The sequence below is a fragment of the Tamandua tetradactyla genome, chromosome 7 (assembly GCF_023851605.1).
Source record: "Tamandua tetradactyla isolate mTamTet1 chromosome 7, mTamTet1.pri, whole genome shotgun sequence".
NCBI classification, from domain to species: Eukaryota; Metazoa; Chordata; class Mammalia; order Pilosa; family Myrmecophagidae; genus Tamandua; species Tamandua tetradactyla.
The window spans coordinates 35095725-35118712 of record NC_135333.1 but is presented as its reverse complement, the minus strand read 5'-3'; the positions used below and the strand labels follow the sequence as shown (position 1 = coordinate 35118712).

The 22988-nt window shown below is 41.1% G+C and overlaps 2 protein-coding genes, 2 long non-coding RNA genes and 1 pseudogene across 5 annotated transcripts in view; 1 reads left to right on the top strand and 4 right to left on the bottom strand.

Annotated features, from left to right (window-relative positions):
• LOC143691054 (uncharacterized) overlaps window positions 1–6021 on the bottom strand; it is a 30202-nt gene extending 24181 nt beyond the window's left edge. The window contains exon 1 of the long non-coding RNA XR_013179322.1: window positions 5412–6021. This is a non-coding gene — a long non-coding RNA (uncharacterized LOC143691054). The remainder of the gene's footprint in view (window positions 1–5411) is intronic.
• The window catches only part of SREBF2 (sterol regulatory element binding transcription factor 2), a 62349-nt gene extending 55812 nt beyond the window's left edge, over window positions 1–6537 (bottom strand). Inside the window, exon 1 of the mRNA XM_077169011.1 lies at window positions 6285–6537. Within this exon, the coding sequence (XP_077025126.1) occupies window positions 6285–6372 (88 nt within the window). The 5' untranslated portion in view covers window positions 6373–6537. The remainder of the gene's footprint in view (window positions 1–6284) is intronic.
• On the top strand, window positions 1175–6025 carry LOC143691053 (uncharacterized). 2 transcript variants are annotated; one of them, XR_013179321.1, is made up of 6 exons: window positions 1175–1373; window positions 3545–3725; window positions 4091–4284; window positions 4426–4497; window positions 5087–5240; window positions 5444–6025. It is a non-coding gene; the product is annotated as an uncharacterized LOC143691053 (long non-coding RNA). The 2 variants fall into 2 exon arrangements; XR_013179320.1 differs by lacking the exon at window positions 3545–3725 and having other exon boundaries at window positions 1200–1373.
• Window positions 6538–7067: 530 nt separating the features above from the next.
• Window positions 7068–22988, bottom strand: part of CCDC134 (coiled-coil domain containing 134) — a 56193-nt gene continuing 40272 nt past the window's right edge. Inside the window, exon 7 of the mRNA XM_077169015.1 lies at window positions 7068–7243. Coding sequence (XP_077025130.1) covers window positions 7181–7243 — 63 coding nt within the window. The 3' untranslated portion in view covers window positions 7068–7180. The remainder of the gene's footprint in view (window positions 7244–22988) is intronic.
• On the bottom strand, window positions 13388–19893 carry LOC143691050 (mitochondrial nicotinamide adenine dinucleotide transporter SLC25A51-like; annotated as a pseudogene).

The following is a 22988-nucleotide window of genomic DNA, read 5'->3' as shown; positions in this document are numbered from 1 at the left end:
TCAGTTCCCCACCTCCTCACACCTACCAAAGCCAGTGTCCACCATATCAAAACATATGCTTACATATGCTAAGTACTGTCCTATATTTTATGTCAGATCTTCACAACAGAAGGGATTAAACATTTTTACTCTTACTAGGCAGATAAGAAAACAGGTTTGAGAAAGTTTGTCAGACTCACAAGACAGGATCTTTCCACTAAGACATCTGATACAGAAATAAATACCTTCTGGGGTTTCTCTCCTAGCCAAAATCTCCACCCCAGTACACTTGGGCAGGTGTAACCTCCCATGTCAATCCCCGACCATCTACTTTTTCTACCCCTAGGTTGCCAAGTGTTGCTGAAGCAGAGAAAAGGGGAATTGTGCTATCTAATATCCCTCTGACACAATCTCTTGTTAACACCCAGTTTTATAGTCCCTGATTTCAGATCCAAATCATTTCCATCTTTGAAAGCCTCCATCTAGGCCACTTCTCACTCTTGCTTCACATTCTCTTCTTTAACACAACTTTTTCTTTAGGTCCTTCCACTCTCTCTGCTCCTTTCCTATCTGTAAGTTAAAGACATTCCTATTTTCTTTACAACCTTGATTGTGCATCTCACAGCCTCAATCTTCTCAGCCTTCCATATGAGAAGGATAAAATGCAAGTACCCAAGCAGGGCATGAACTAGTGTTTCCCAAAGTGTGGTGCAATTGTCACCAGGGGCACACGAGCTGATTTTAGCAAGAACAAAAATATTTTTTAATTCATTTTAATGTATATTTGAAGGTTATATAACTAGAATGTCAAATTGGTGATTTCACAGATACTACTGTTTAGGACAGGCTAAATTTATTTAAGTAAAAAAAGTGAATTGAGAAAAATGCTAATAGTATGGGGATTTCCAGTTATACTAACTGGTACTAAACACACATGGTTACCTATGCTTTCTTCTAAAACGTCATTAAAAATAAAAGACAAAATTTTTAAAGACAAAGAAAACAGGAGAGCAGATGACAAAATGACAGCAGATACAAAATATCAACAAAATTTTGAAGATGAAAGTGACTCTTAACAGAAGTCAGCAGAGGCCCAAGGCAATGCCACAGAAAGTTCCTCAGCAGACTGGAGTGCTGGGTGGGGCTAACACCAGGAGGAATGGATGAACACAGGTATCAGGCATAGTCAACCCCCCAGTGCCCTCAACAAGTGGGACAGTGAATGAATGACAATCAAGTTCCATACCCAACCCCACCAATCCCATGTAGGTCATCACAGAATTTAGAACACCAAGGATAAAGAGAATATCCTAAAAGCTTCCAGAGGAGAAAAAAAGTCGCACACAAAGGACTAGGAATTAAAATGGCATCGGATTTCTCAATCACTAGAAGCTGTAAGTCAAATAGGTAACACCTAATAATATCAAATCTATAATTTCAAATTTAGCAAACTTATCCAATTAGAGTGAGCTTAGAATAAAGGCATTTTTTGGCAGGCAAATATTTAACAAGTTTACCTACAATGTGCTCTTCCTCAGAAAGCCACTGGAGCATGTGCTTAATCAAAATGAGAGTAAAAAATGAATGGCAGGGGCTTCAACATTAAGGGGGGGGGTGTTGAGGAACCCCCAGGATGATGGTCAAGGGTAGTTCCCAGGTATGAGCAGAATGAGATCTAGATAACCATGAGACGGGGCAAAATGAGGGAGGGCTCCAGGAGAGACACCAAAATGGGGGATAAAAGGAACTAACCACCACACTGAGCTTCTGTCACAAGATGTTAGACTGATTAGTTACAGGAACATAGATACTAAGCAAGTGGATAAACAGGAGTATTATAAACTCTGAGAAAATGCACACACACATACAAAGTACAGGATCTACCCCAGAGAAATGAAAACATATGTTCACACAAAAACTGGTATATGAATATTCATAGCATCTTCATTCATAACAACCAAAAAGTGGAAATAATCCAAATATCCATCAATTGATGACTAAACAAAATGTGGTCTATCTATACAATGAAATACTATGCTACAATGTGGATGAACCTCAAAAACATTATGCTAAGTGAAAGAAGTCACTTAAAAAATGCCACATATTGCATGATTAGATTTGTCTGAAATGTCCATATGGGCAAATCCATAAAGAAAGAAAAACTGAAAATCTTCAGTAAGATTTCACTGAAAAACTTCTTTAACCTTGCCCAAAGAGAATGGCTGCTTCTATCTGCCCACCACTCATTTGCTTCTGATCCTTCCTAGTTAATCTGCCTTTGGACCCCCTCACTTGACTGCTTTGTTAGAAGTCGACCTCCTAACTGCCAAATCCTGACTCCCTCCACAGCCTCACTGTCTTCTGCAGCCCGGTCTCTGTTGCCCACTAAGCCCTCTTCACCTCTCCTTGGTTCATTTCATTTCACTCTGACCTGATATCTTCTCTCGCCTCTATCCCCAATTCATCAATCTCTAGCTCCAGTTTTGACTTCTCCTGAGTATCTCCCTCCTCTTATTTTCTACTAGATGACTCTGGACACCAAATTTCAGTCCTTTTAAAACAGAAGTTTTCATCATCTCCCCAAACCAGCTCTTCATGTTGGCTCCTGAGCTCTCCCACTGCCCTAGGCTCAAAGCCTTGATGGGATCCTAAAATTCCCCCTCTGCTCTGCCTTTAGGGCCAAGTCTTCACTGAGGCCATGCCCTTTCCCAGCAGTGCCTTGCACAACGGCCACTTCCTATTGAAATTCCCAGTTACCCTCATAGTAGCATCACCTTATACCAGGAGGACTGCAGTTCTCATGCCTCCAATCTTCCTTGCCCATCACCACAGTTGAATTTTCTTAAACCCGAAGTTAATGTGTCATCTCCCTGCTCATAAATATTCAGTACTTCCCTCCCTACATTTCACAAAATATCTGCATCTAGTATGAATACCCTACTCACCTTTTTGGCTACAACTCCTCTTTTAGACCCTATCTTCTACTGTTCCCTTATACATACTGTACATTCCAAGAACTCTTTAGCAGTCATTTATTTTTTAAGACAGCTTAGGTCCTTCTGTTTCACATTTTGTTCCTGCTGTTCTGCCACCCAACCTTTTGGGCCCTGTGAAAAGGCCACCTCCATGACTATGCCTTTTCTGATTCTAACAGAAGAGAATCCCACCTCTCTGCCCTTCCACAAGACTTGGTTTAAACAGGACATGAGGCCTTTTCTCCTGTTAGTTATCTACCACAAAAGGAAGCGCTATAGCTAGGCTATCACAGGAAATCTGTGGGCCTGGAACAACAGAGCATTATGCAGCCAGAACAAGGTCCTGGACATTAACCAGCCCATGCACTTTGCTGGGCCTGTAAGAAGTTTCTAAACCAACTGAGCTGATATTTTAAAATCTGGAGATTTCACATAAAATAGACATTGAAAAACATTGATATTCTCCATGACCCTAGTCACTGTCTAGTTCACAGCACTCTGCTGAAATTATTTTTTGTGTTTGGCTTGTGTTTTCTCTCTTGAGAATTTGAACTCCCTAGGTCAGGAAACCTTGTCTGTTTTGTTCAAAGCTACCTTCAGCACTCCACATATTATGCTGGTACTCAGAAGCTACTCAAGAGATGTGCTGAGTGAATGAATGGATGTGGCCTCCCCCAGCCCACATCTCCAAAGGGTACCAAAGGGCTAGAGCAGGGCAGGCATTGCTGAGCACAGGACTCCTGCCTGTTGTACCACCAGCATCCCTGGGAGGTAGGTCCAACATGGAAGAAAGCATTTAATGTGGCCTCAGTGAAGGCTTGGCTCTGAAGGTGGATCAGAGGTGGAATTCTAAGGTGGCAAGTATCCTCTGCCCATCCCCCACCCTCACCCCCACCACCTGACACACACACACACACACACACAAAGGAAACAAGTACTCCAGCCCATAGGGTCTCTCCTCTTCCTCACCTGACCCTCTCCTGGAAGCATCTGGACTGGTAACACCTCAATCCCAGTCCCACCCTGCCCCCATCAAATATAACCCCAAGGACTGTGTCCTGTACAGCCTGAGGCTGCTGGATTCACTGAGGCATACAGCCAATATTTAGTGTGCGCAGTCAGTTTCTCTGTGCCAGGTACTGTTTTAGGTGTGTGGGATACAACTGTGATACCAAAATGAAGATTCCTGCCATCATGGAGCTGATGATCTGGAGGGGGAATGTATGGGTGAGTAAGCATGGAGAGACACATGCATCTGCAGACTACTGACCTTCAGCATTCCCAACCTTTCCTGCCTGTCAAAGATTACCCCCTTGGTGCAGCCTTGCAGGTAAGCCATCCATCATTAAGCTCCCTCCTTGCTGACAGCTGTAAGCAGTCCTAAACTTAGCACTGCAATTTTATTGTTACTGCTCTGAAGCTCCGTGAGGCCAGAACAGTCTATCTTTACTGTTTTTCATGTTCTCTACAGCCCAGAAATCACAGCAAGCACTTGATTACTTATTGACCATTTGAAGACAGGGACCCATTCTTCCCAGTCCTGGTATGGGACCCGTGAAGTCACTGAACTGCTGTGGTAGTTTTCAGGGAGAAATATATGGGGATACAGTTAAAACTTAACCAGTAATTAACTTAATACAATACAAATTAAGACAAATAGGAGTCAGTCATGGAGTAAGTGCAAAAAATACATATGAATTCCTTTTTGTGAGCTTGCTGGTAGGCAACTTTGGACACACTTCTTATTAGCTATGTAACCTTGGACAAGTAAATGAATGGCCCTAGGCCTCAGTTCCAGGATCTTTGAGAGAAGAATGATGGTATATGATGGTAGTCTCTGTCTAAGAGGGTTGCAGTGAGGCTTATGAGTGCTCAAAACATGTTAGCTGCCTTATGCTCCCAAGAATTCCCCTCCCCCATTTGCTAACACATCTCTTTATTTAGGAGCACTTCAGAGGGAGAGTCTGTGGTTAGTCATGGGGCTTTAATTAAGGTTCTTACTGCCTAGATGACCAAAAACCATAGGCAAGGATAGGCCACGGGGGGGGGGGGGGGGGGGGGGGAATGTTACAGAAGCAAAATGGGAAGTGTATCTTTTTCGTTAATTGCTACATGTTATCTCTTCCCTCCAGAAAAGAAATCTTCTACAGTTTGCTTCTTCTTCTGCACATGGGAATATAACCATCATAGCTGCCTCACAGGGCTGGACTTCAGCACTCTATAAGCCGAGGAGCACAACGGACCTGTGAGTTACTGCCTAACTCAATGGATTCTGGATTCTTTAAGGTGAGTGACTTAAGACAAGTCAACATTTCCTGGACTCAGTCTCCTGTAAAATGGAGAATAAGGAAACCCATTTCAGAGGATTGTTGTGAGGAATAAACTAAGTAATAATAAAGTATTCAGGGCCTAAAACATTGGAAGGGTGCAACTGTTGAAAGTTATTGTTATAATTACCAATCCATGCTTGGACTTCTCATCCCTTACAGGCGGGTGGAAGCGGAATTCATCAGCGCTGCCCAGATGCGGGCAGACCCGGGCTCTGGTACTATAATCAGCTGATCTCAGGCAAACCTTGGTGGTTCACAGGACCACAGGATGTGCGCATTCCAAGAATGGTCCCCTGGGCTCCTACCAGCTCTTCCACTCCGCTGTTAAGCCGGCATAACAAAGGCCACCCGCTCCCCCAGCCTGTACCCGAGGGGCCACAACTCAAACTCCTCCTGCTCAGCTCCCTTTGCAGCGCGACAGCAGGAGCGCCCGGGTCTGCTTCCCGGGGAGAAGCGTCCACTCTCCGCCGCTACTGCTCACTTCATCAACTACTTGCTTCCCCGGCCGCTGCCCAAAGTTTCCCGGAGTGCTAGGCGGCCGGTCGGACCCTGGAGGACCAGAGGTGGGGGCCACGGAGGTGGGGGCAGGGTCCCGGAATCCCAAAGTCGCCTCCGCGGCCCGGCAAGGAGTAACAGGTGCGACGCGAACAGGCGGCGGTGGAAGAGCCGGACCTTGAGAAGCGTTTGAGTGGGCGCACCAGGGAGGCGGCGGCCACCGCCCGCTCTCCTCAGACCGCTCCCCGGGGGACTCCGCGACGCCCCGGCCCCCGCCCCTCGCCCAGCCCCCGCGGCCTCCCGCAGCAAAGCGAAGCGGCCGGCCGGGGCTCCGCGCCGCAGCGTCCGGAAGGGTTTGGGGACCGCCGACTAAGCCGCGCGCGGGGCAGTTCCCGCGTGAGCCGGGGTTGCCGGGGGTGGGCGCACGCGCACCCGCGCGCGCCGCGTAACCCCTTCCTCCCCGCGCGCCTCCCCGCCCTCGTACTCCCACCCACCCATCGCTCACCGTCGATGTCCCCCAGGGTCAGCTCGTCGCCCAGCTCTGTGAGGGTCTCCATAGTCTCCAGAACGCCCAGCTCGCCGCTCTCGTCCATTGCCCGGCTGGACGCAAGAGGTCCCCGAGTCGTCCCGCTCAGGGAGACGCGGGGGCGGTGCCGCCGCCACCGCCCATGACACTCCACAGCCCCCGCCCGGCACCGCCTCACCGGCCCGTGCCAGTCGCCGCCATGTTTGCGTTGCGCCCAGGCGACGCGCGGGAGGGGCGGGGCGGGATTCCCCCGGCCCAACCCCCGCCCTCTGCGGCTCCGCCTCTAGGGCGCACCCCCTTGTTTGTTGTCAATGGGACCAGGTTCGTCGCGACCAATCGGCACGCAAAGCGGCGCGTGGGGTGACGGTGCGTCACCGATCAGCAGCTCTGATTTGCATAGCGCAGCCGCGCCCTTCGCACCGCCCATCCCAGTCAAAGAGAAGCCTGTGGGTCTTCAGCCCAACCTCCTTTCCCGGGTTTAAAGCAGCCGCTCCTTTTCCCGTTGAGTCCGCTACGCAAGGGCCTCCCGCCGGCAGCCGGGAATTGAAGGGTTAACTCACCACCCTCCACCCCTGCCTGCCAGCAGCCCTAGAGCGGGCCGTGAGCATTACGTCATCTTCCCAGCTGCCGCTGCCCCACCCCCACCCCATCCCCCGCGCCTTAGTGGCCTGGAACTGCGAGGAGAACCAAACGTGGCCCCTATAACACGAAGAGCCGGGGAGTCTGGAGATCATCCAAGTTAGGTTCCTTCTAAACTCCATACAGAGGCGGGTTCGGAGTTCTTGACAGGAGTGGTGAATTGTCCAAGAGCAATAGGCGTTTCACAACCACCCGCCGGAACCACGCGCTTGCTCCTCGGACCCTGTTGAAGACCTTTAAAATAATGCCCGTGTCCACGCCTGCCAAGGCCGGCTCTGGCGGGTCCCAGCAAGAGTACTCTGAAAAAGTAACCAAAAACTGTTTATGTCTACTAACTTTCTTATGTAAGGACCTTCTTGAAGACTAAACTGTAACCCAGGTGCCTTCCCTTGTAATTACCAAGGAATAGATGACCATGTGAATTTGTGCCTATCCCCTTATCCTGTTTTTGTAACTTGTGGGCTGATGCTCCTACTAACAGCCCTTCATGTTTATTAATGAGGAAACGTGAGTCAGCTTACTTAAGTTCTGGTTCTTCTTGATAAAACCAGTTTGTCAGAATTGGGCTTCTAGACATGCTGTGCATTAATACAGAACCTTAACCTATAGGTGACCTATGCCTCATTATCATACAAAAACCATGCACACCACCATGTCAATGATATGGATCAACTGTGCATGGCAACCAATCTATGACACTGGGTTTCAGAAGGAGAGTTTACTGCTAGGCAAGGCAAGGAGAACAGATGGCCTGTTGGCCTAAACTGTTTCCCCAAACTGCAGTAATTCTGATATAGTATCAAAAGATGGGCAGATTTTAGGATAATGAGTATAATGGCCAAAATGATGAAGTTAGAGATGATCTAATTACTGAGTATGTGTAGACTGCTTACACGCTAGCTTTGTTTAGTAAGATAGTTTAGAAATTGGGGTGGGTTAGTTCTGGGCTGATTCAAGTTTCTTCATTAATAAACCTTAGGAGGTTGTCATAAGACTCTGAAGTTGTAATTTAGGATAAGAGGGTACAGTCGGGGCCAATCATGAGGTTTTTGCAATCACAAAATAAGGGTTATATGGTTATACAATCATTATCAAAGATCAAGGCATCTGAATTACAATTGAGTGGTAACATCAAGGCCATCATTTCCTGTATGTGCACCCCAAGACTAAGCATGCAACCGATCTGCGTATGCTCGATCAAATTACCCCCCAGATTCTAGTCACCTCAGACCACTGCACTCATTATCATAATCATGCCTTTTACAGGAATACTATAAACAAAGTCTTTCAGTGTGGGGAAACAGATCTGAGGCTTTTTAACCTTTGTCTTCTGTTTCCTTACATAGCTCTCCACGAGAAAGCTCTTTCCCTCTTTGAAATCCTATTGTCATAAATTGGCTCTTATGCACATTGGGCAGGGGAATTCAAACAGGCAACACTTTGGTGACTCTGGTGGGACAAGAGAGTTCAACTGGCCAAAGCACCAGAGCCCCTGTTGGATGGGTGAGCACGATAATCAAGTCTACCTGGCCACCTAGATTTGTTAGTGTAAAGGCCTGGTGATGGGGCTTGTCTGGCCCTAAGGGTGCACCAAGCTCATTGGCCCTTTGAAATTTCAAAGGCAGAAATAGTTCCACGTGAATAGGTCATCAAGGCAAAAATAGATCAGGAAGAAAGTAAAAGGACTCGAGTCCCTGGACCTGTGTTGAGGCTGTGGGTCTCGCTTCCAGACAGTCTCCCTTGCAGTGATCACTACACGTTCCTGGCTTTCCCGGTACCTTTCTGTATGGGGTTGGAAGTCTGCTGAGTATATTCCTAAAATGTTGTAAGTCGTGTAATAATTGATGAACAGATTCTGCATATTGTTCAAAAGTTTTGTTACGTATTGTACAGATTGTAGTGTTTGCCTGTTCCTAACTTGATTACTAGAATCTTTTTTTAAGTTATTTTTTTAAATGTTTGTATTGACAAATCTTCACATACATACATTCCATACATGGTGGACAATCAGTGGCACACAATATCATCACATAGTTGTGTATTCATTACCATGATCATTTTTTAGAACACTTGTGTCACTCCAGAAAAAGAAAAAAGAAAAAAATCATACACACCATACCCCTTACCCCTCCCTCTCATTGACCACTAATATTTTCAGCTACCCAATTTATTTTACTCCTTATCCCACCTATTATTTATTTATTTTTTTATCCATATATTTTTTCTGTATTTATTTTTGTGGATTCACATTACTGTCCAAAGCCCTTTTTTTTTTTATTAGAGAATTTGTAGGTTTACAGAACAACCATGCATAAAACAAGTATACCCATATACCACCCCATCACCAACACTTTGCATTGGTGTGGAACATTTGTTACAATTGATGATAACACAGTTTTATAATTGTACTATTAATTAAAGCCCATGGTTTAACTTAGGGTTCACTGTGTAGTGTAGATCCATGGATTTAAAAAAAATGTTTTATTTTGCTACTATATATACAATGTAACATTCCCTTTTAATCACATTCAGATATATATTTCAGTGCTGTTAATTGCATTTACAATGTTGTGTTACCATCACAAACACCCATTACCAAAATATTTCTGTTGTTCCAAATAGGATATCTGTACCTTTTTAAGCCTTAACTTCTGTTTCCTTATCCCCACTTCATCTCTGGTAACCTATGTTCTAGATTCTGACTCTATGAGTTTGCTTATTCAAATTGTTTCAAAACAGTGAGATTATACAAATTTGTCCTTTTATGTCTGACTTAGTTAATGCAATATGATGTTTTCAGAGTTCATCCATGTTGCCACTTATATCAGGACTTAATTCTTTTTTACAGCTGAATAGTATTGCATTGTACATAATACCACATTTCATTTATTCATTAATCAGTTGATGGACACTTGGGTTTTTATATCTTTTGGTAATTATGCTTAATGCCTCTGTGAACATTTGTGGGCAGATGTCCCTGCTTTCAGTTCTTCTTGGTTGATGTGTGGTAGTAGGATTGCCGGGTCATATGGTAGTTCTAGAGTAACCCTCAACTGTCTTCCATATTAGCTGGCTTATCCATATTTTTTCACTCATCTGTCCATACCCTGGATAAAAGGTGCATCAGACACAAGGTCTTCTATTGACAGGAGAAGAAAGGAGAATGGTTATAGAGAAAGCAAAGCAGGAGACAGGTAGGCAGCAAGCAGAACCACCTTAGTGTTCTCATACAGGAGCAAATTTAGCAGTTCCAGTAACTGATCCAGAGTGGATCCCCAATGATGTTGGAGATCGGGCTAAACTTGAGCACTATAAAGAATATATTTGTGGGAGGCCTACGAAATGGAGTTCTTAGGCCCAGAAACTTAGAAAAAGTTCAGGAAGTAATGCTAAGGAAAGCCCTTCAGCCTTTCTTGAGAAAACATTTAATGCATGCCAGCAATACACCGACATAGAACCAGAGAGTCAAGAGAATGTAAGGATGATAAATATAACAGTTATTATCCAGAGCTCCATGGATATAATAAAGAAATTGCAAAAATTAGATAGGGGCTTGGGATTGCTACCTCTTAGTTGATAGAAGTCGCTTTTAAAGTTGACAATAATAGGGACCAGGTTAAAGAAGATTGGTATGTTAGAAAGCAGGCAGCACTCGAAGACTTGTACCTTAAGAGACAAGCAGCACTTATTAAAGCTATGATGGACCAAGAACAATCAGGACTAGAGGACAGAAAGGTAAGACTCCCAGACCCTGCTCGAAGAACAATTAATTGACTTTCTTAATGACACTGGTGCTACCTATTCACTATTAAATTAAAAATCCAATGCGATTTCTAACCAATCAGTTGCTAAAACAGGAGTATCTGGTAAGAGATACACAAGCACTTCTTACAGTCATTAAAGCCATTGGGACTAAAAAAAAGTCATTGGGACTAAAAATTTAAAGCATAGTTTCCTATATATACCTGAGTATTCAGTTGTTTTACTGGGAAGAGATTAAAAAAGTTAAACATACAGATGACTTTCTCTCCAGAGTGTTTATCAATAGAGGTGCCTCAGGGACAAGTTTGTGCCTTAGAAGCTACACTGTTACTTGCAGAGAAAGGTAAACAATCTATTCCCATTTCAGGTAAGATCTTGAAAGCCTTAAACCCAAGGCTTGGTCTGATGAAAGACCAGGTAGAGCAAAGAAAACAGAGAGACCTGTACAGGTAAAGCTTCAACAACTAATATCATCCTTCAAATTAAGCAATATCCCCTCAAATTAGACTCTACAGAAGGAATCACCCTACTGATTAAAGCATTTTTTACTATATCAATAATACTTGTCAGTCTCCATATAATACCCCGATATTACCAGCATAAAAGCCAGGCACTCTAAATGAATACTGATTTGTGCAAGATTTCCAAGCTATTAACTAAATTGTAGAAGGCATTCATTCTGTAGTTCTGAATCCATATACTTTACTTACTACACTCTCTGGGGATCTCTGTTGGTTTACAGCCTTAGATTTAAAAGCTGCTTTTTATTGTATACTCTTTAGTCCAGAGTCTCAAGAACTCTTTGCTTTTGAATGAAAAGATCCTGTTATCAATAAAAACAATATTTTTGGACTGTTCTTCCACGAAGATTTAAAAACACTCCCACAATATTTGGAGAAGCCTTGACTAGAGGTCTAAGAGAATTAAATTTACAAGGAGTATTATTACAATGTGTAGGATGACATTTTAATTGCATGTTTTACTAAAGAGTCATAAGATAGAAAAACAATAGATCTGAAATTCCATATATTTTTGCCTTTATCCTTGTTTGAATACTATTAATTATATTCAAAACCCTGATGAATATATGTTGTTCTAGTTTGCTAGCTGCTGGAATGCAATATACCAGAAACGGAATGGCTTTTAAAAAGGGGAATTTAATGAGTTGCTAGTTTATAGTTCTGAGGCTGAGAAAATGTCCCAATTAAAGCAAGTTTATACAAATGTCCAATGTAAGGCATCCAGGAAAAGATACCTTGGTTCAAGAAGGCCGATGAAGTTCAGAGTTTCTCTCTCAAGTGAGAAGGCACATGGCAAACATGGCATCATCTGCTAGCTTCTTCTCCTGGCTTCCTGTTTCATGAAGCTCCCTGGGAGGTGTTTTCCTTCTTCATCTCCAAAGGTCTGGCTGGTGGACTCTCTGCTTCGTGGTGCTGCAGCATTCTCTGCTCTCTCTGACTCATTTTCCAAAATATTTCCTCTTTTATAGGACTTCAGAAACTAATCAAGACCTACCCAAATGGGTGGAGACATGTCGTCCCTTAATCCAGTTTAACAACCATTCTTGACTAAATCACATCAACCAGGGAGATGATCCAATCACAGTTTCAAACATACAGTATTGAATAGAGATTATTCTATCTTTATGAAATGGGATTTATATTAAAACATGGTTTTTCTTAGGGGGCATGCTTCCTTTCAAACCAGCACATATGTGTACTGTCTTAAGGATAGAATTCTTTCACTTGCAACAGACAGACCCTAAGTTCGCAGATATAAGCCTTTTCTGACATGTATTCTTGGATTCATATAGTCATTGTATACCCTTATTATAATTTTACTCAGGAATCCTTATCAAATAATATATTTTTAAAAACACTTTTTTTTTTTGTAAAATGTAACATATATACAAAGCAAAGAAAGCAAAAAGCAGTCTTTTTTTTTTTTTTTGCATGGGCAGGCACTGGGAATCAAACCCAGGTCTCCAGCATGGCAGGCGAGAACTCTGCCTACTGAGCCACTTTGGCCTGCCCTACAAAAAAAGCAATCATTTTTAAGGTACACTTCAACAAGTAGTTACAGAACAGATCCCAGAGTTTGTCCTGGGCTACCATTCCACCTTCTCAGATTTTTCCTTCTAGCTGGTCCAAATCACAGGAGCCTAGAAGGAATACTAATATGGTGATTCAGCAGTCAAACTTGTTTGTTAAATCCCATTTTCTCTGTTCTATTTCCTCCTTCTTCTTTGATCCTTGTCCCATTCTATAGGGATCTTTGGGCAATACCTGTTTGGAGTTTTAAATGTTGAGAAGGGGTGTCAACACTAAAGGATAGGGGAATATATTTAGTTGATAATCTTGGAGAGGCTGGTCCCTCTGGGTTTCAGGATTTTTTCCGACCTAGGAACCCTCCGTGAATTACAGGTTCCTGGAAAACAAACCTTGTGCGTGAAGTCTTTATAGAGTCTCAGTTTGAGACCTGGGTGATCTTTTTTTTTTTTAACAAAAAAAATCAAACTTTATTCCAAATAGAATTACCAAAAAAGCACATTAACATTTGGAGATTTCATTAGACTCATATATCACAAAATTCAAAATATCAAACAGAAATAGCTTGTGTGTTTAATCACTTTTTTTAATTTTATTTTTTTAAATACCAAAAAACACAAAGCAAATGCAAACATTCTTATTTTGATCATTCCGTTCTACATACAAAATCCGTAATTCACAATATCATCACATAGTTGCATATTCATCATCATTGCTTAATCACTTTTAATAAAGAACTTTAAAAAAGGAAACATGTACAGAGTCCCATGCAATTTGGAAACCATTTAGGCTATCAATATTTAATAATAAACAAAAAGGACAGCATTGAAAACTAGAAATGTTCAAATTTAAGGAAAATGCCTTTTCAATTCCTGATATGTATTTGCACATGAAAAAACATACAAAATATCAATAAAATTAAAAAACAATAAAAAAGAACAAACAACAACAACAAAAAGATTAAAAAAAAAACAAGTCTGTTATCCTTTCCTCAAATGGAATTTCCTGTCTAGTCTTCCCCTAATGATTGCATACCCCTCATACTACTGTACTTCATTTACACTGAACCAGTGTTAGTTCAACGTGATTGCCCTCTAGATCCCATTTCACATATCCTCTCTACCACCCCCTTACATGTTTGCACAGCCTTACACCAAGTATTACCATAGTAACTGAGATTGAGAATTTCAGTTCTCCAAAGATGATAATACATACACAATTCTATTTTTTTGCATGGCTCACAATATAGAGCATGTAATTACATAACCAATCTATAAGTTAAATATTGACCATTGACACAAAAACACCAACTTTGTCACACCCATAAACGAGACAAGTAAGACATGCAAATTTGTCACCATATAAAGGTTATGTTTAGTCTGAGGTGCAGTCTTGACGGCTCATACCACCTCTAATTGTGTTAAATACAGCATCCATACATATTTCTGATAGCATCAGACATGAACTATAAGAAGCAAAACCCAAACTGTGCTGCCATCATGAGCTGTCTGTGCCACATATGTACCAGAAAGGCTGCTTTTAATGCTCTTCCAATGAAGTTATTCAATCAAGTTTGCCTTTTCAAAATTATTACACTAGTTTATAGTGAAGGTAAAGAGCAATTGCTAAAATATCTTATTTATAACACATTATATTTTAAAGTTCAGACAAAGCATTTGGCTACCATACATTCATTCTGTTCAATCTTTCGTGAAATTGAAGGAGTCTACAGAATACACAAAACCATTCCCGGTAATGTATCTGCAGTAAGATCTTCAAAGATGTAAAAAGTAAAAATGAAATGAAAAATATTATAGGAGTTAAAAAAAATAAAATTATTAATTTTTTAAAAATTAGCAGAAACCAAAGCATTCTCTTTCAAATTCTCTTGTATTTCACAAAAGTGCTTTAGAACTTAGAATTCTATAATCTGCATGGATTATAAAGAAAAAAGGAAGTACTATAGAGTGATGAAAGTCTTGGTAATGGATGGTAGTGATAGAGCACAATACTATGAATATAAAACCACTGAATTGTCCACATAAGGCTAAAATAAGAAATTTTGTGTTTTATATGTTATTATAATAAAATTTAAAAAATGGTGATGGCCAACAACAAAAATTTTAAAAAGGAAGCCCATAGAACTAAGGACCAGTGGCGTTCATTCTCAAGGCCAGGCATTACCCTGGGCTAACTCACTGCCTTGCACTGGGCCACCCAGAATGCCTGCACATGCCCAGGCACACAGGTGCCAAGGAGGGAGTGGGGCATCACAGTGCTTTCCTTACTCATTGCCGAAATTCAACTCCTTTCAAATCCTGACTTTAATAGGCCAAAAGATGCTACTCACATTTATTTGGTGTCAAACCTTTGTATTCAGAAATCTCTACTCTGCATCATGGTTTTGAAAATAAACTGCCATTTCCAGTTCACCACTGTTAAAACAGAGCTGCTGTAAAGCTATTTAGCTTCTTTACTGCCAGACAGATGCTTGATAATGTTTCCTGATCCTTTACAGTTGGAATTTATCGCATATAAAGGTAAACAGCCTTTTTGGGCTATATGCCCATAATTTGAGTAAACTATTGATTGAGGCCTTGATTTTATTTTGGTGGAATATGTGCATAATCACATGCATTTCTCTAGACTGATGAAAAACTGGTAACAAGAAATCTAACTTCTCTATGCCAAGTCAGATGCTGGAAAATAATACCAACTATATAATATTTATAGAGGTGGATTGTTTAAAAAGTGATAAACCATCTCTCCAGGATGTTTCACACACTTTATTACTTATCTAATTGTTGTAAGAATCATTTGCCTTTTTATCCGGAAATATCCTCTAAAAAATCTGATTCCTCTGACAAATAAGTTTCGGTCTGCGTTAAGCATGCCATCTGGCTATTACCAACTTCTAAAATTTAAAATAACCCCTCAAATAAATCTTATGCTTTCTAACTTACATTTATTTGGGGGGGGGGGGGGGAGGCTACAGGTAGGCACCAGGAATCAAACCCCAGTGTCATGGTCAGGTTTATGTGTCAACTTGACCAAGTGGTGGTACCTGTTTGTCTGGTTGGGCAAGTGCTGGCCTGTCTGTTGTGATGAGGACATTTCAGAATTAAATCATGATCTAATCAGCTGCATCCACAGCTGATTCCATTTGTAATCAGCCAAGGGGAGGGTCTTCTGCAATGAGTGATGCTTAATCTAATCACTGGAAGCCATTTAAGGAGGATTCAGAAGAGACAGGCTCTTCCTGCTTGGGCTGGCGAGCCTCTCCTGTGGGGTTCGTCCGGACCCTCCATCGGAATCGTTGGCTTCACAGCCTGCCCTGCGGATTTTGGACTCTGTGTTTCCGTGGTCATGTGAGACACTTTTAAAAATTTTATATTTGTGAGTGTTCCCTGTTGATTCTGTTTCTCTAGAGAATCCTAACTAATACACCCAGTCTACGGCAAGGCAGGCAAGAACTCGCCTGCTGAGCCACAGTGGCCCACCCCAAACTCTCATTATTTTAATGATGCAGTTGTGAACTTGGGTTCCCAAAATGTCAAAACCCTAAAAGCACATATTTCCAAGAGTAAAATAAAAAGACAGCTAACACTGTGAGATGGAAACTATTTTGTTTTTTTTCTCCCTCCCTATAACATTTAGAAACCAGAAAACAAAACAAAAACAACACTGCGCTGTTATTAACAGACTTCTAAAATAAAATTTATGGAAGTATTTTTGTTTTAAGGAACAATCCAAGGGAACAGGATACTACTCAAAACTTTGCAAGGAAAAAAATCAAAACATCAAAGCCTCTTGGCACACGAAGAAACGTAGCTAACCAGAGTGTGTTCTTTATGCAATTATTATGAAACTTATTAACAGGATCAAATGCCTATAACAAAATTTAAGCCCCCCACCTTGTGACAATAAAATAAATGAAACCAATATAGGGATATTTTAGAAGCGTTTAAGGTCACATCTAGAATGAAATGCAAAACTTTCAAACTCAGAGAGCAAAATGGATCTTTCATTAGCTGATTTAAATAGAAACAGTCAGGACAATATCTCAATAGGTGCTTATTTTCAAAACTCATACAAGCTATTTATCAGCTCTGTATTAAAGCCTATACCTAAAAAGCTGTTTTTCTATGTTGTAATGTGTATGTGCCCAAGTATAATGAAGACTATCCTTTGAAACTCCTCTGAAGAGCAAAGAAGCAAGAAATGGAGTAACAAAAGTAAGCCTGGGAAGGCAATGGTGGCACTGTGGCAGAGTTCTCACCTGCCATGCCGGAGACCCGGGTTTGATTCCCGGTGCCTGCCCATGCAAAAAAAAAAAATAAATAAAAACAGTGAGCCTAAGAAGTCATGGGGTTCTGAAAGCCTTTTCTCCTGGCCACTGATGGTTTAGTACAGAAGAATAGAGTGTTTAGGGGAAAAGAATAATCTTGACTAGTAGGTTTCTTTTTTTTTTTTTTTTCACGTGGGCAGGCACCGGGAATCAAACCCGGGTCCTCTGGCACGGCAGGCAAGACGTTCTTGCCACTAAGCCACCATGGCCCGCCCACTAGTAGGTTTCTTGTTGAAGGCCATCAGATAGACAACTATTAGCCTCTTGGCAATGATTAAAAAAATTTATTTTCCTATTGAGACCTTTCATTTTGTTGTTGTTGATGGTGGTATATAAAGAAACAGTTCTGCCCATGGTTCACTGTACCCTGAATTTAAGATACCAACTGGTATGTCGCCAATTAGAAACCAGGCAGAACTGCATTCTTCTTAGATCAATTTGGTTGATAAATGGCACTTAACTGATGATTCTTTCATATAATCTTTAACTTGAACTCATAAGTGGCATTGATTATACCCGAAGATATGAGGGACGGATGGTAATTCAGATGGGTATCTGAAAAGGTGTGTCAGTTTCCTATCCTAGTTTAGCCAGATTTTTTAGAAAACCTTGGAAAAGATTGAAATTCCCCATCAATCTGAGACTGCATGTGAGCGAGTCTTTACAACATTAAGTGGAAAAAAACATGATTCCCAACATAACACCCAATAGCCCTCTACAGATAAAATCATTGATCAAGTGAGCATTGTGAGTCATTGAAGTAGGCAAATATTCCTAAATGGGACCTCGAAGACCAAAAAAAAAGGACATTGTTGAATCCATTACGGAAAAGAATGGGTGCCAAACCTAGATAATACTCTCCAATTCCATGGAATTTCAGTGACCTGAAAGTCTGGTATTTGTATATTTGTCATGATGCTTGTGGTTTTGAAGCAATGTTTGAACTCTTTCAGATGGAGTGAAAGTTGCTTCTGTTGTCCCTGCAAGTACTGCTGCCACGCTCTGAGTTACAAACTCTGGGTGCTGATGTGAGTATGGAGAAGGCAATTAAAATCCTCATACAGACAAAACATAAGGGCCTGTGTAGCTGTCTTCTGCAATTAATGGGGGAAGGATTCTGCAGTACAAGTATCAGAACCGATCCCTCAACTGGAGTATTGCATCCTGGGTTTTGATTCCATGTAGCTGTTGCCAGAAAAGAATCTTTCGAATAGGAAAAGTGATTGCTATATTGGTGGAAGCTGCACAGCAGCCACACAAATAATGCTTCATTTTACAAACGTTTGTAATATGAAGTGATATATCTTGTTTTGAAGGTGTTATGATCAGTGGCCTCTTTTCATGGGCTTCTGAATCCATCATGTAGCTTAAAAACTTTCTTCTTCATGAAGGATTTTTTAACCTGTTACACTATCTGGGCCTGATGGTAGCTTTTTGATATTGCTCCTAATTTCATCCATTGTTAATGTCTTTTAGGTTCTCTCTTCTGGAGACAGCTGTGGTAACTGAATTTCCCATCATCACAGATGTCCCGACCCACACCCAGTGCCCTGACAGGCACAGAACTTGACCCCTGGGTGTTCTTAAGAGTCAACAGGAGTTATGTCTTTGGGGTTTGGCAGACCATGGCAATTAGCACTATCTAACTGAAGCTTGCATAAGAGTAGCCTCCAGAATAGCCTCTTGACTCCATTTGATCTCTCTTGCACTGATGTCTTATTTTATAACACTTCTTTTTCTCCTTTTCGTCCCAAAGGCGTTGTCAATCCCAGGGTGCTAGGGCCAGACCCATCCCTGGGAGTCATGCCTCACATTGTCAGGTAGATTTTCACTCTCTAATGTCATGTCCCACACAGCAGGGAGGTCAATGATTTTCCTTGCAGAATCGGGCTTGGAGAGAGGCCACATCTGAGCAACAAAAAGGCATCCTGGAAGCAATACTTAGGCCTCGTTATGGGGAGTCTTAGCTTCTCCTCTACAAAATCAAGTTTTGTAAGGGCAAGCCTCAAAATCTAGGGCTTGGCCTATTTTTTTTGGTAGTCTCCAATGGTTGAAAAAGTACCCAGGGTTTCCCAGATGGAAACATTTAATAGTTCCATATATATATATATTTTTTTCTCCCCCTACCCCCTCAGACCCTCAAGGGACTCACCAATACTTAGTTGTTGTTTGTTTTTAAATTTTTCTACCAATACTTTTGTCAGCCCATTGTAGTCTGAGATATATCCTGTATTATATATATATATATTTTTTTAACCCAAATTTTAATTTTATTATTTCAAACTTTAGTGGTGTTTTTTTTCACATTTTAAAAAAAAATTTTTTTATTAATTAAAAAAAATTACAAGAAACACAAACATTCCCAACACATACACTCAGCAATTCACAGTATCATCACATAGTTGCATATTCATCATCATGATCATTTCCCAGAACATTAGCATGAATTCAGAAAAAGAAATAAAAAGACAATAGAAAAATATAACAAACAGAAAAAAAAATTTTACATGCCATGGCCCTTACTGATCCCTTTCATTGATCACTAGGATTTCAAACTAAATCTATTTTAACATTTGTTCCCTCTATTATTTATTTTTATTCCATATGTTCCTCTCATCTGTTGACAAGGTAGATAAAAGGAGCATCAGACACAAGGTTTTCACAATTACACAGTCACATTGTGACAGCTGTATCATTATAAAATCATCATCAAGAAACATGGCTACTGGAGCACAGCTCTACATTTTCAGGCAGTTCCCTCCAGCCTCTCCATTACATCTTGGATAACAAGGTGATATCTACTTAATGCATAAGAATAACCTCCAGGATAACCTCTCGACTCTGTTTGGAATCTCTCAGCCATTGACACTTTGTCTTGTTTCACTCTTCCCCCTTTTGGTCGAGAAGGTTTTCTCAATCCCTTGATGCTGGGTCTCAGATCATTCTGGGATGGTCTGTCCCACGCTGCCAGGAAGATCCACACCCCTGGGAGTCATGTCCCACGTAGACAGGGGGAGGGTGGTGAGTCTGCTTGCTGTGTTGGCTGGAGAGAGAGGCCACATCTGAGCAACAAAAGAGGTTCTCTTGGGGTGATTCTTAGGCTTAATTTTAAATAGGCTTGACCTATCCCCTGTGGGGTTAAGTTTCCTATGAACAAACCCCAAGACTGGGGGCTCGGCCTATAGCTTTGGTTGTCCACACTGCTTGTGAGAATATCAAGAATTCAACTTGGGGAAGTTGAGTTTTCCCCCATTCTCACCATTCCCCAAAGGGGACTTTGCAAATACTTTTCCACTCATTGATCAAATCACTCTGGGATTCATCAGGGCATCACCTGGACAAACCAACAAAATCTCATGTCCTATACAAAGTTCCATGTACGGACAAACCAACAAAATCTCATGTCCTATACAAAGTTCCATGTACGGACAAACCAACAAAATCTCATGTCCTATACAAAGTTCCACGTACTTAAGGTGTTCAATCAACTATCCGCATAAGTTATATTAGGAGATGCACTAGTCAAAGTATAGATTTGTACCAAATAAACATTTTTTGCTTTGTCTCACACATTAGTTGAAATTTTAAAATATTAAGTACCATCTATTTTCAGCACACTGCAGTAATGAAATTCTTTTGTTCTTCTTCATGCAAAAATATTTAAATTTGTACATTTAGTCACTATCATTATACACTCTAGGCATTCCTAGATTACACCATCTCAATCTTTATCGTCTATCTTTCTTTGTGATTTCATTTATGCCCCAGCCCTCCTCCCTCTATCCTTCTCATATTATGCAGTTTCATTCAGTGTTTTAACATAATGGTATTACAGTTAGGTAATATTGTGCTGTCCATTTCTGAGTTTTTATATTCAGTCCTGTTGCACAATCTGTATCCCTTCAGCTCCAATTACCCAATATCTTACCCTATTTCTATCTCCTGATGGTCTCTGTTACCAAGGAAATATTCCAAGTTTATTCACTAATGTCAGTTCATATCAGTGAGACCATACAGTATTTGTCCTTTTGTTTCTGGCTAATCACACTCAGCATAATGTCCTTAAGGTCCATTCATGTTGCTACATACTTCATAACTTTATTCTGTCTTACAGCTGCACAATATTCCATCTTATGTAAATGTCACAGTTTGTTTAGCCAACTGTCTGTTGATGGACATTTTGGTTGTTTCCATCTCTTGGTAATTGTTAATAATGCTGCTATAAACATTGGTGTGTAAGTGTCCATTTGTGTCCTTGGCCTCGTGTCCTTTGAGACAGCATGTAGATGGGTCCTGTTTTTTAATCCATTCTGCCAGACTATGTCTTTTGATTGGAGAGTTTAATCCATTAACATTCAGTATTATTACTGCATGGGTAGTACTTTCTTCTACTATTTTGCCTTCTGGATTTTATATGTCATATCTAATTTTCCTTCTTTTTACCTTTACTCATAGTCTTCCTTTCTACACTCTTCTCCACACCTCTCTCTTCTGTCTTCGTATCTGTCTCTAGTGTTCCCTTTAGTATTTCTTGCAGAGCTGGTCTCTTGATCACAAATTCTCTCAGTGATTTTTTTTGTCTGAAATGTTTTAATTTCTCCATCATTTCTGAAGGACAATTTTGCTGGATATAGAGTTCTTGGTTGGCAGTTTTTCTCTTTTAATAATTTAAATATATTATCCCACTGTCTTCTCTCCTCCATGGTTTCTGCTGAGAGATCTGTGCATAGTCTTATTGGGCTTCCCTTGTATGTGATGGAGTGCTTTTCTCTTGCTGCTTTCAAGATCCTCTCTTTCTCTTTGACCTCTGACATTCTGACTAGTAAGTGTCTTGGAGAACGTCTATTTGGATCTATTCTCTTTGGGATACGCTGCACTTCTTGGATCTGTAATTTTAGGTCTTTCATAAGAGTTGGGAAATTTTCAGTGATAATTTTCTCCATTAGTTTTTCTCCTCCTTTTCCCTTCTCTTCTCTTTCTGGGACACCCACAACACGTATATTCATGCGCTTCATCTTGTCTTTCAATTCCCTGAGTCCCTGCTCATATTTTTCCATTTTTTTCCCTATAGTTTCTTTGTCTTGTCAGATTTCATATGTTCCGTCCTCCAGTTTAGAAATCCTATGTTCTGTCTCTCGAAATCTACCATTGTAGGTTTCCATTGTTTTTTTCATCTCTTCTACTGTGTCTTTCATTCTCATAAGTTCTGTGATTTGTTTTTTCAGACTTTCAGTTTCTTCTTTTTGTTCTTTCTTTGCCTTCTTTATATCCTCCCTCAATTCTTTGATTTGGTTTTTGATGAGGTTTTCCATGTCTGTTCGTACATTCTGAATTAATTGTTTCAGTTCCTGCATGTTATTTGAATTGTTGGTTTGTTCCTTTGACTGGGCCATATCTTCAGTTTTCTTAGTGTGATTTGTTATTTTTTGCTGGTGTCTAGGCATTTAATTACCTTAATTAGTTTCTTCTGGAGATTGCTTTCACTTCTTTTATCTAGGGTTTTCTTGCTGGATGAATTTGTTGTCTATCTGTTCTTTGACATTCAGTTCAGCTATCTGGACGTTTAGCTTAAGTTTTATTTAACAGAGGAGAATTTTTCAGTTCTTGTTTCTTGCCCTGCTTGTGTGGTGCCTTTCCGCCCCCCCCCCCCCCCACCACACACACACACACTTAGGAGGGTCTACTTAGATATTATAGACCCCAGGCAGATTTTCCCAGACCAAACTGGCCTCCTATCAGGAGGAAAGAGTCGCCTGCATCGGTTGAGACCCAGCAGGTTGAAAGACTTTCCTGTGAAGTCTCTGGACTCTGTTTTTCTTATCCTGCCCAGTATGTGGCACTTGTCTGACTGCAGGTCCCACCAGCTTAAGATGATGCGGTACCTTT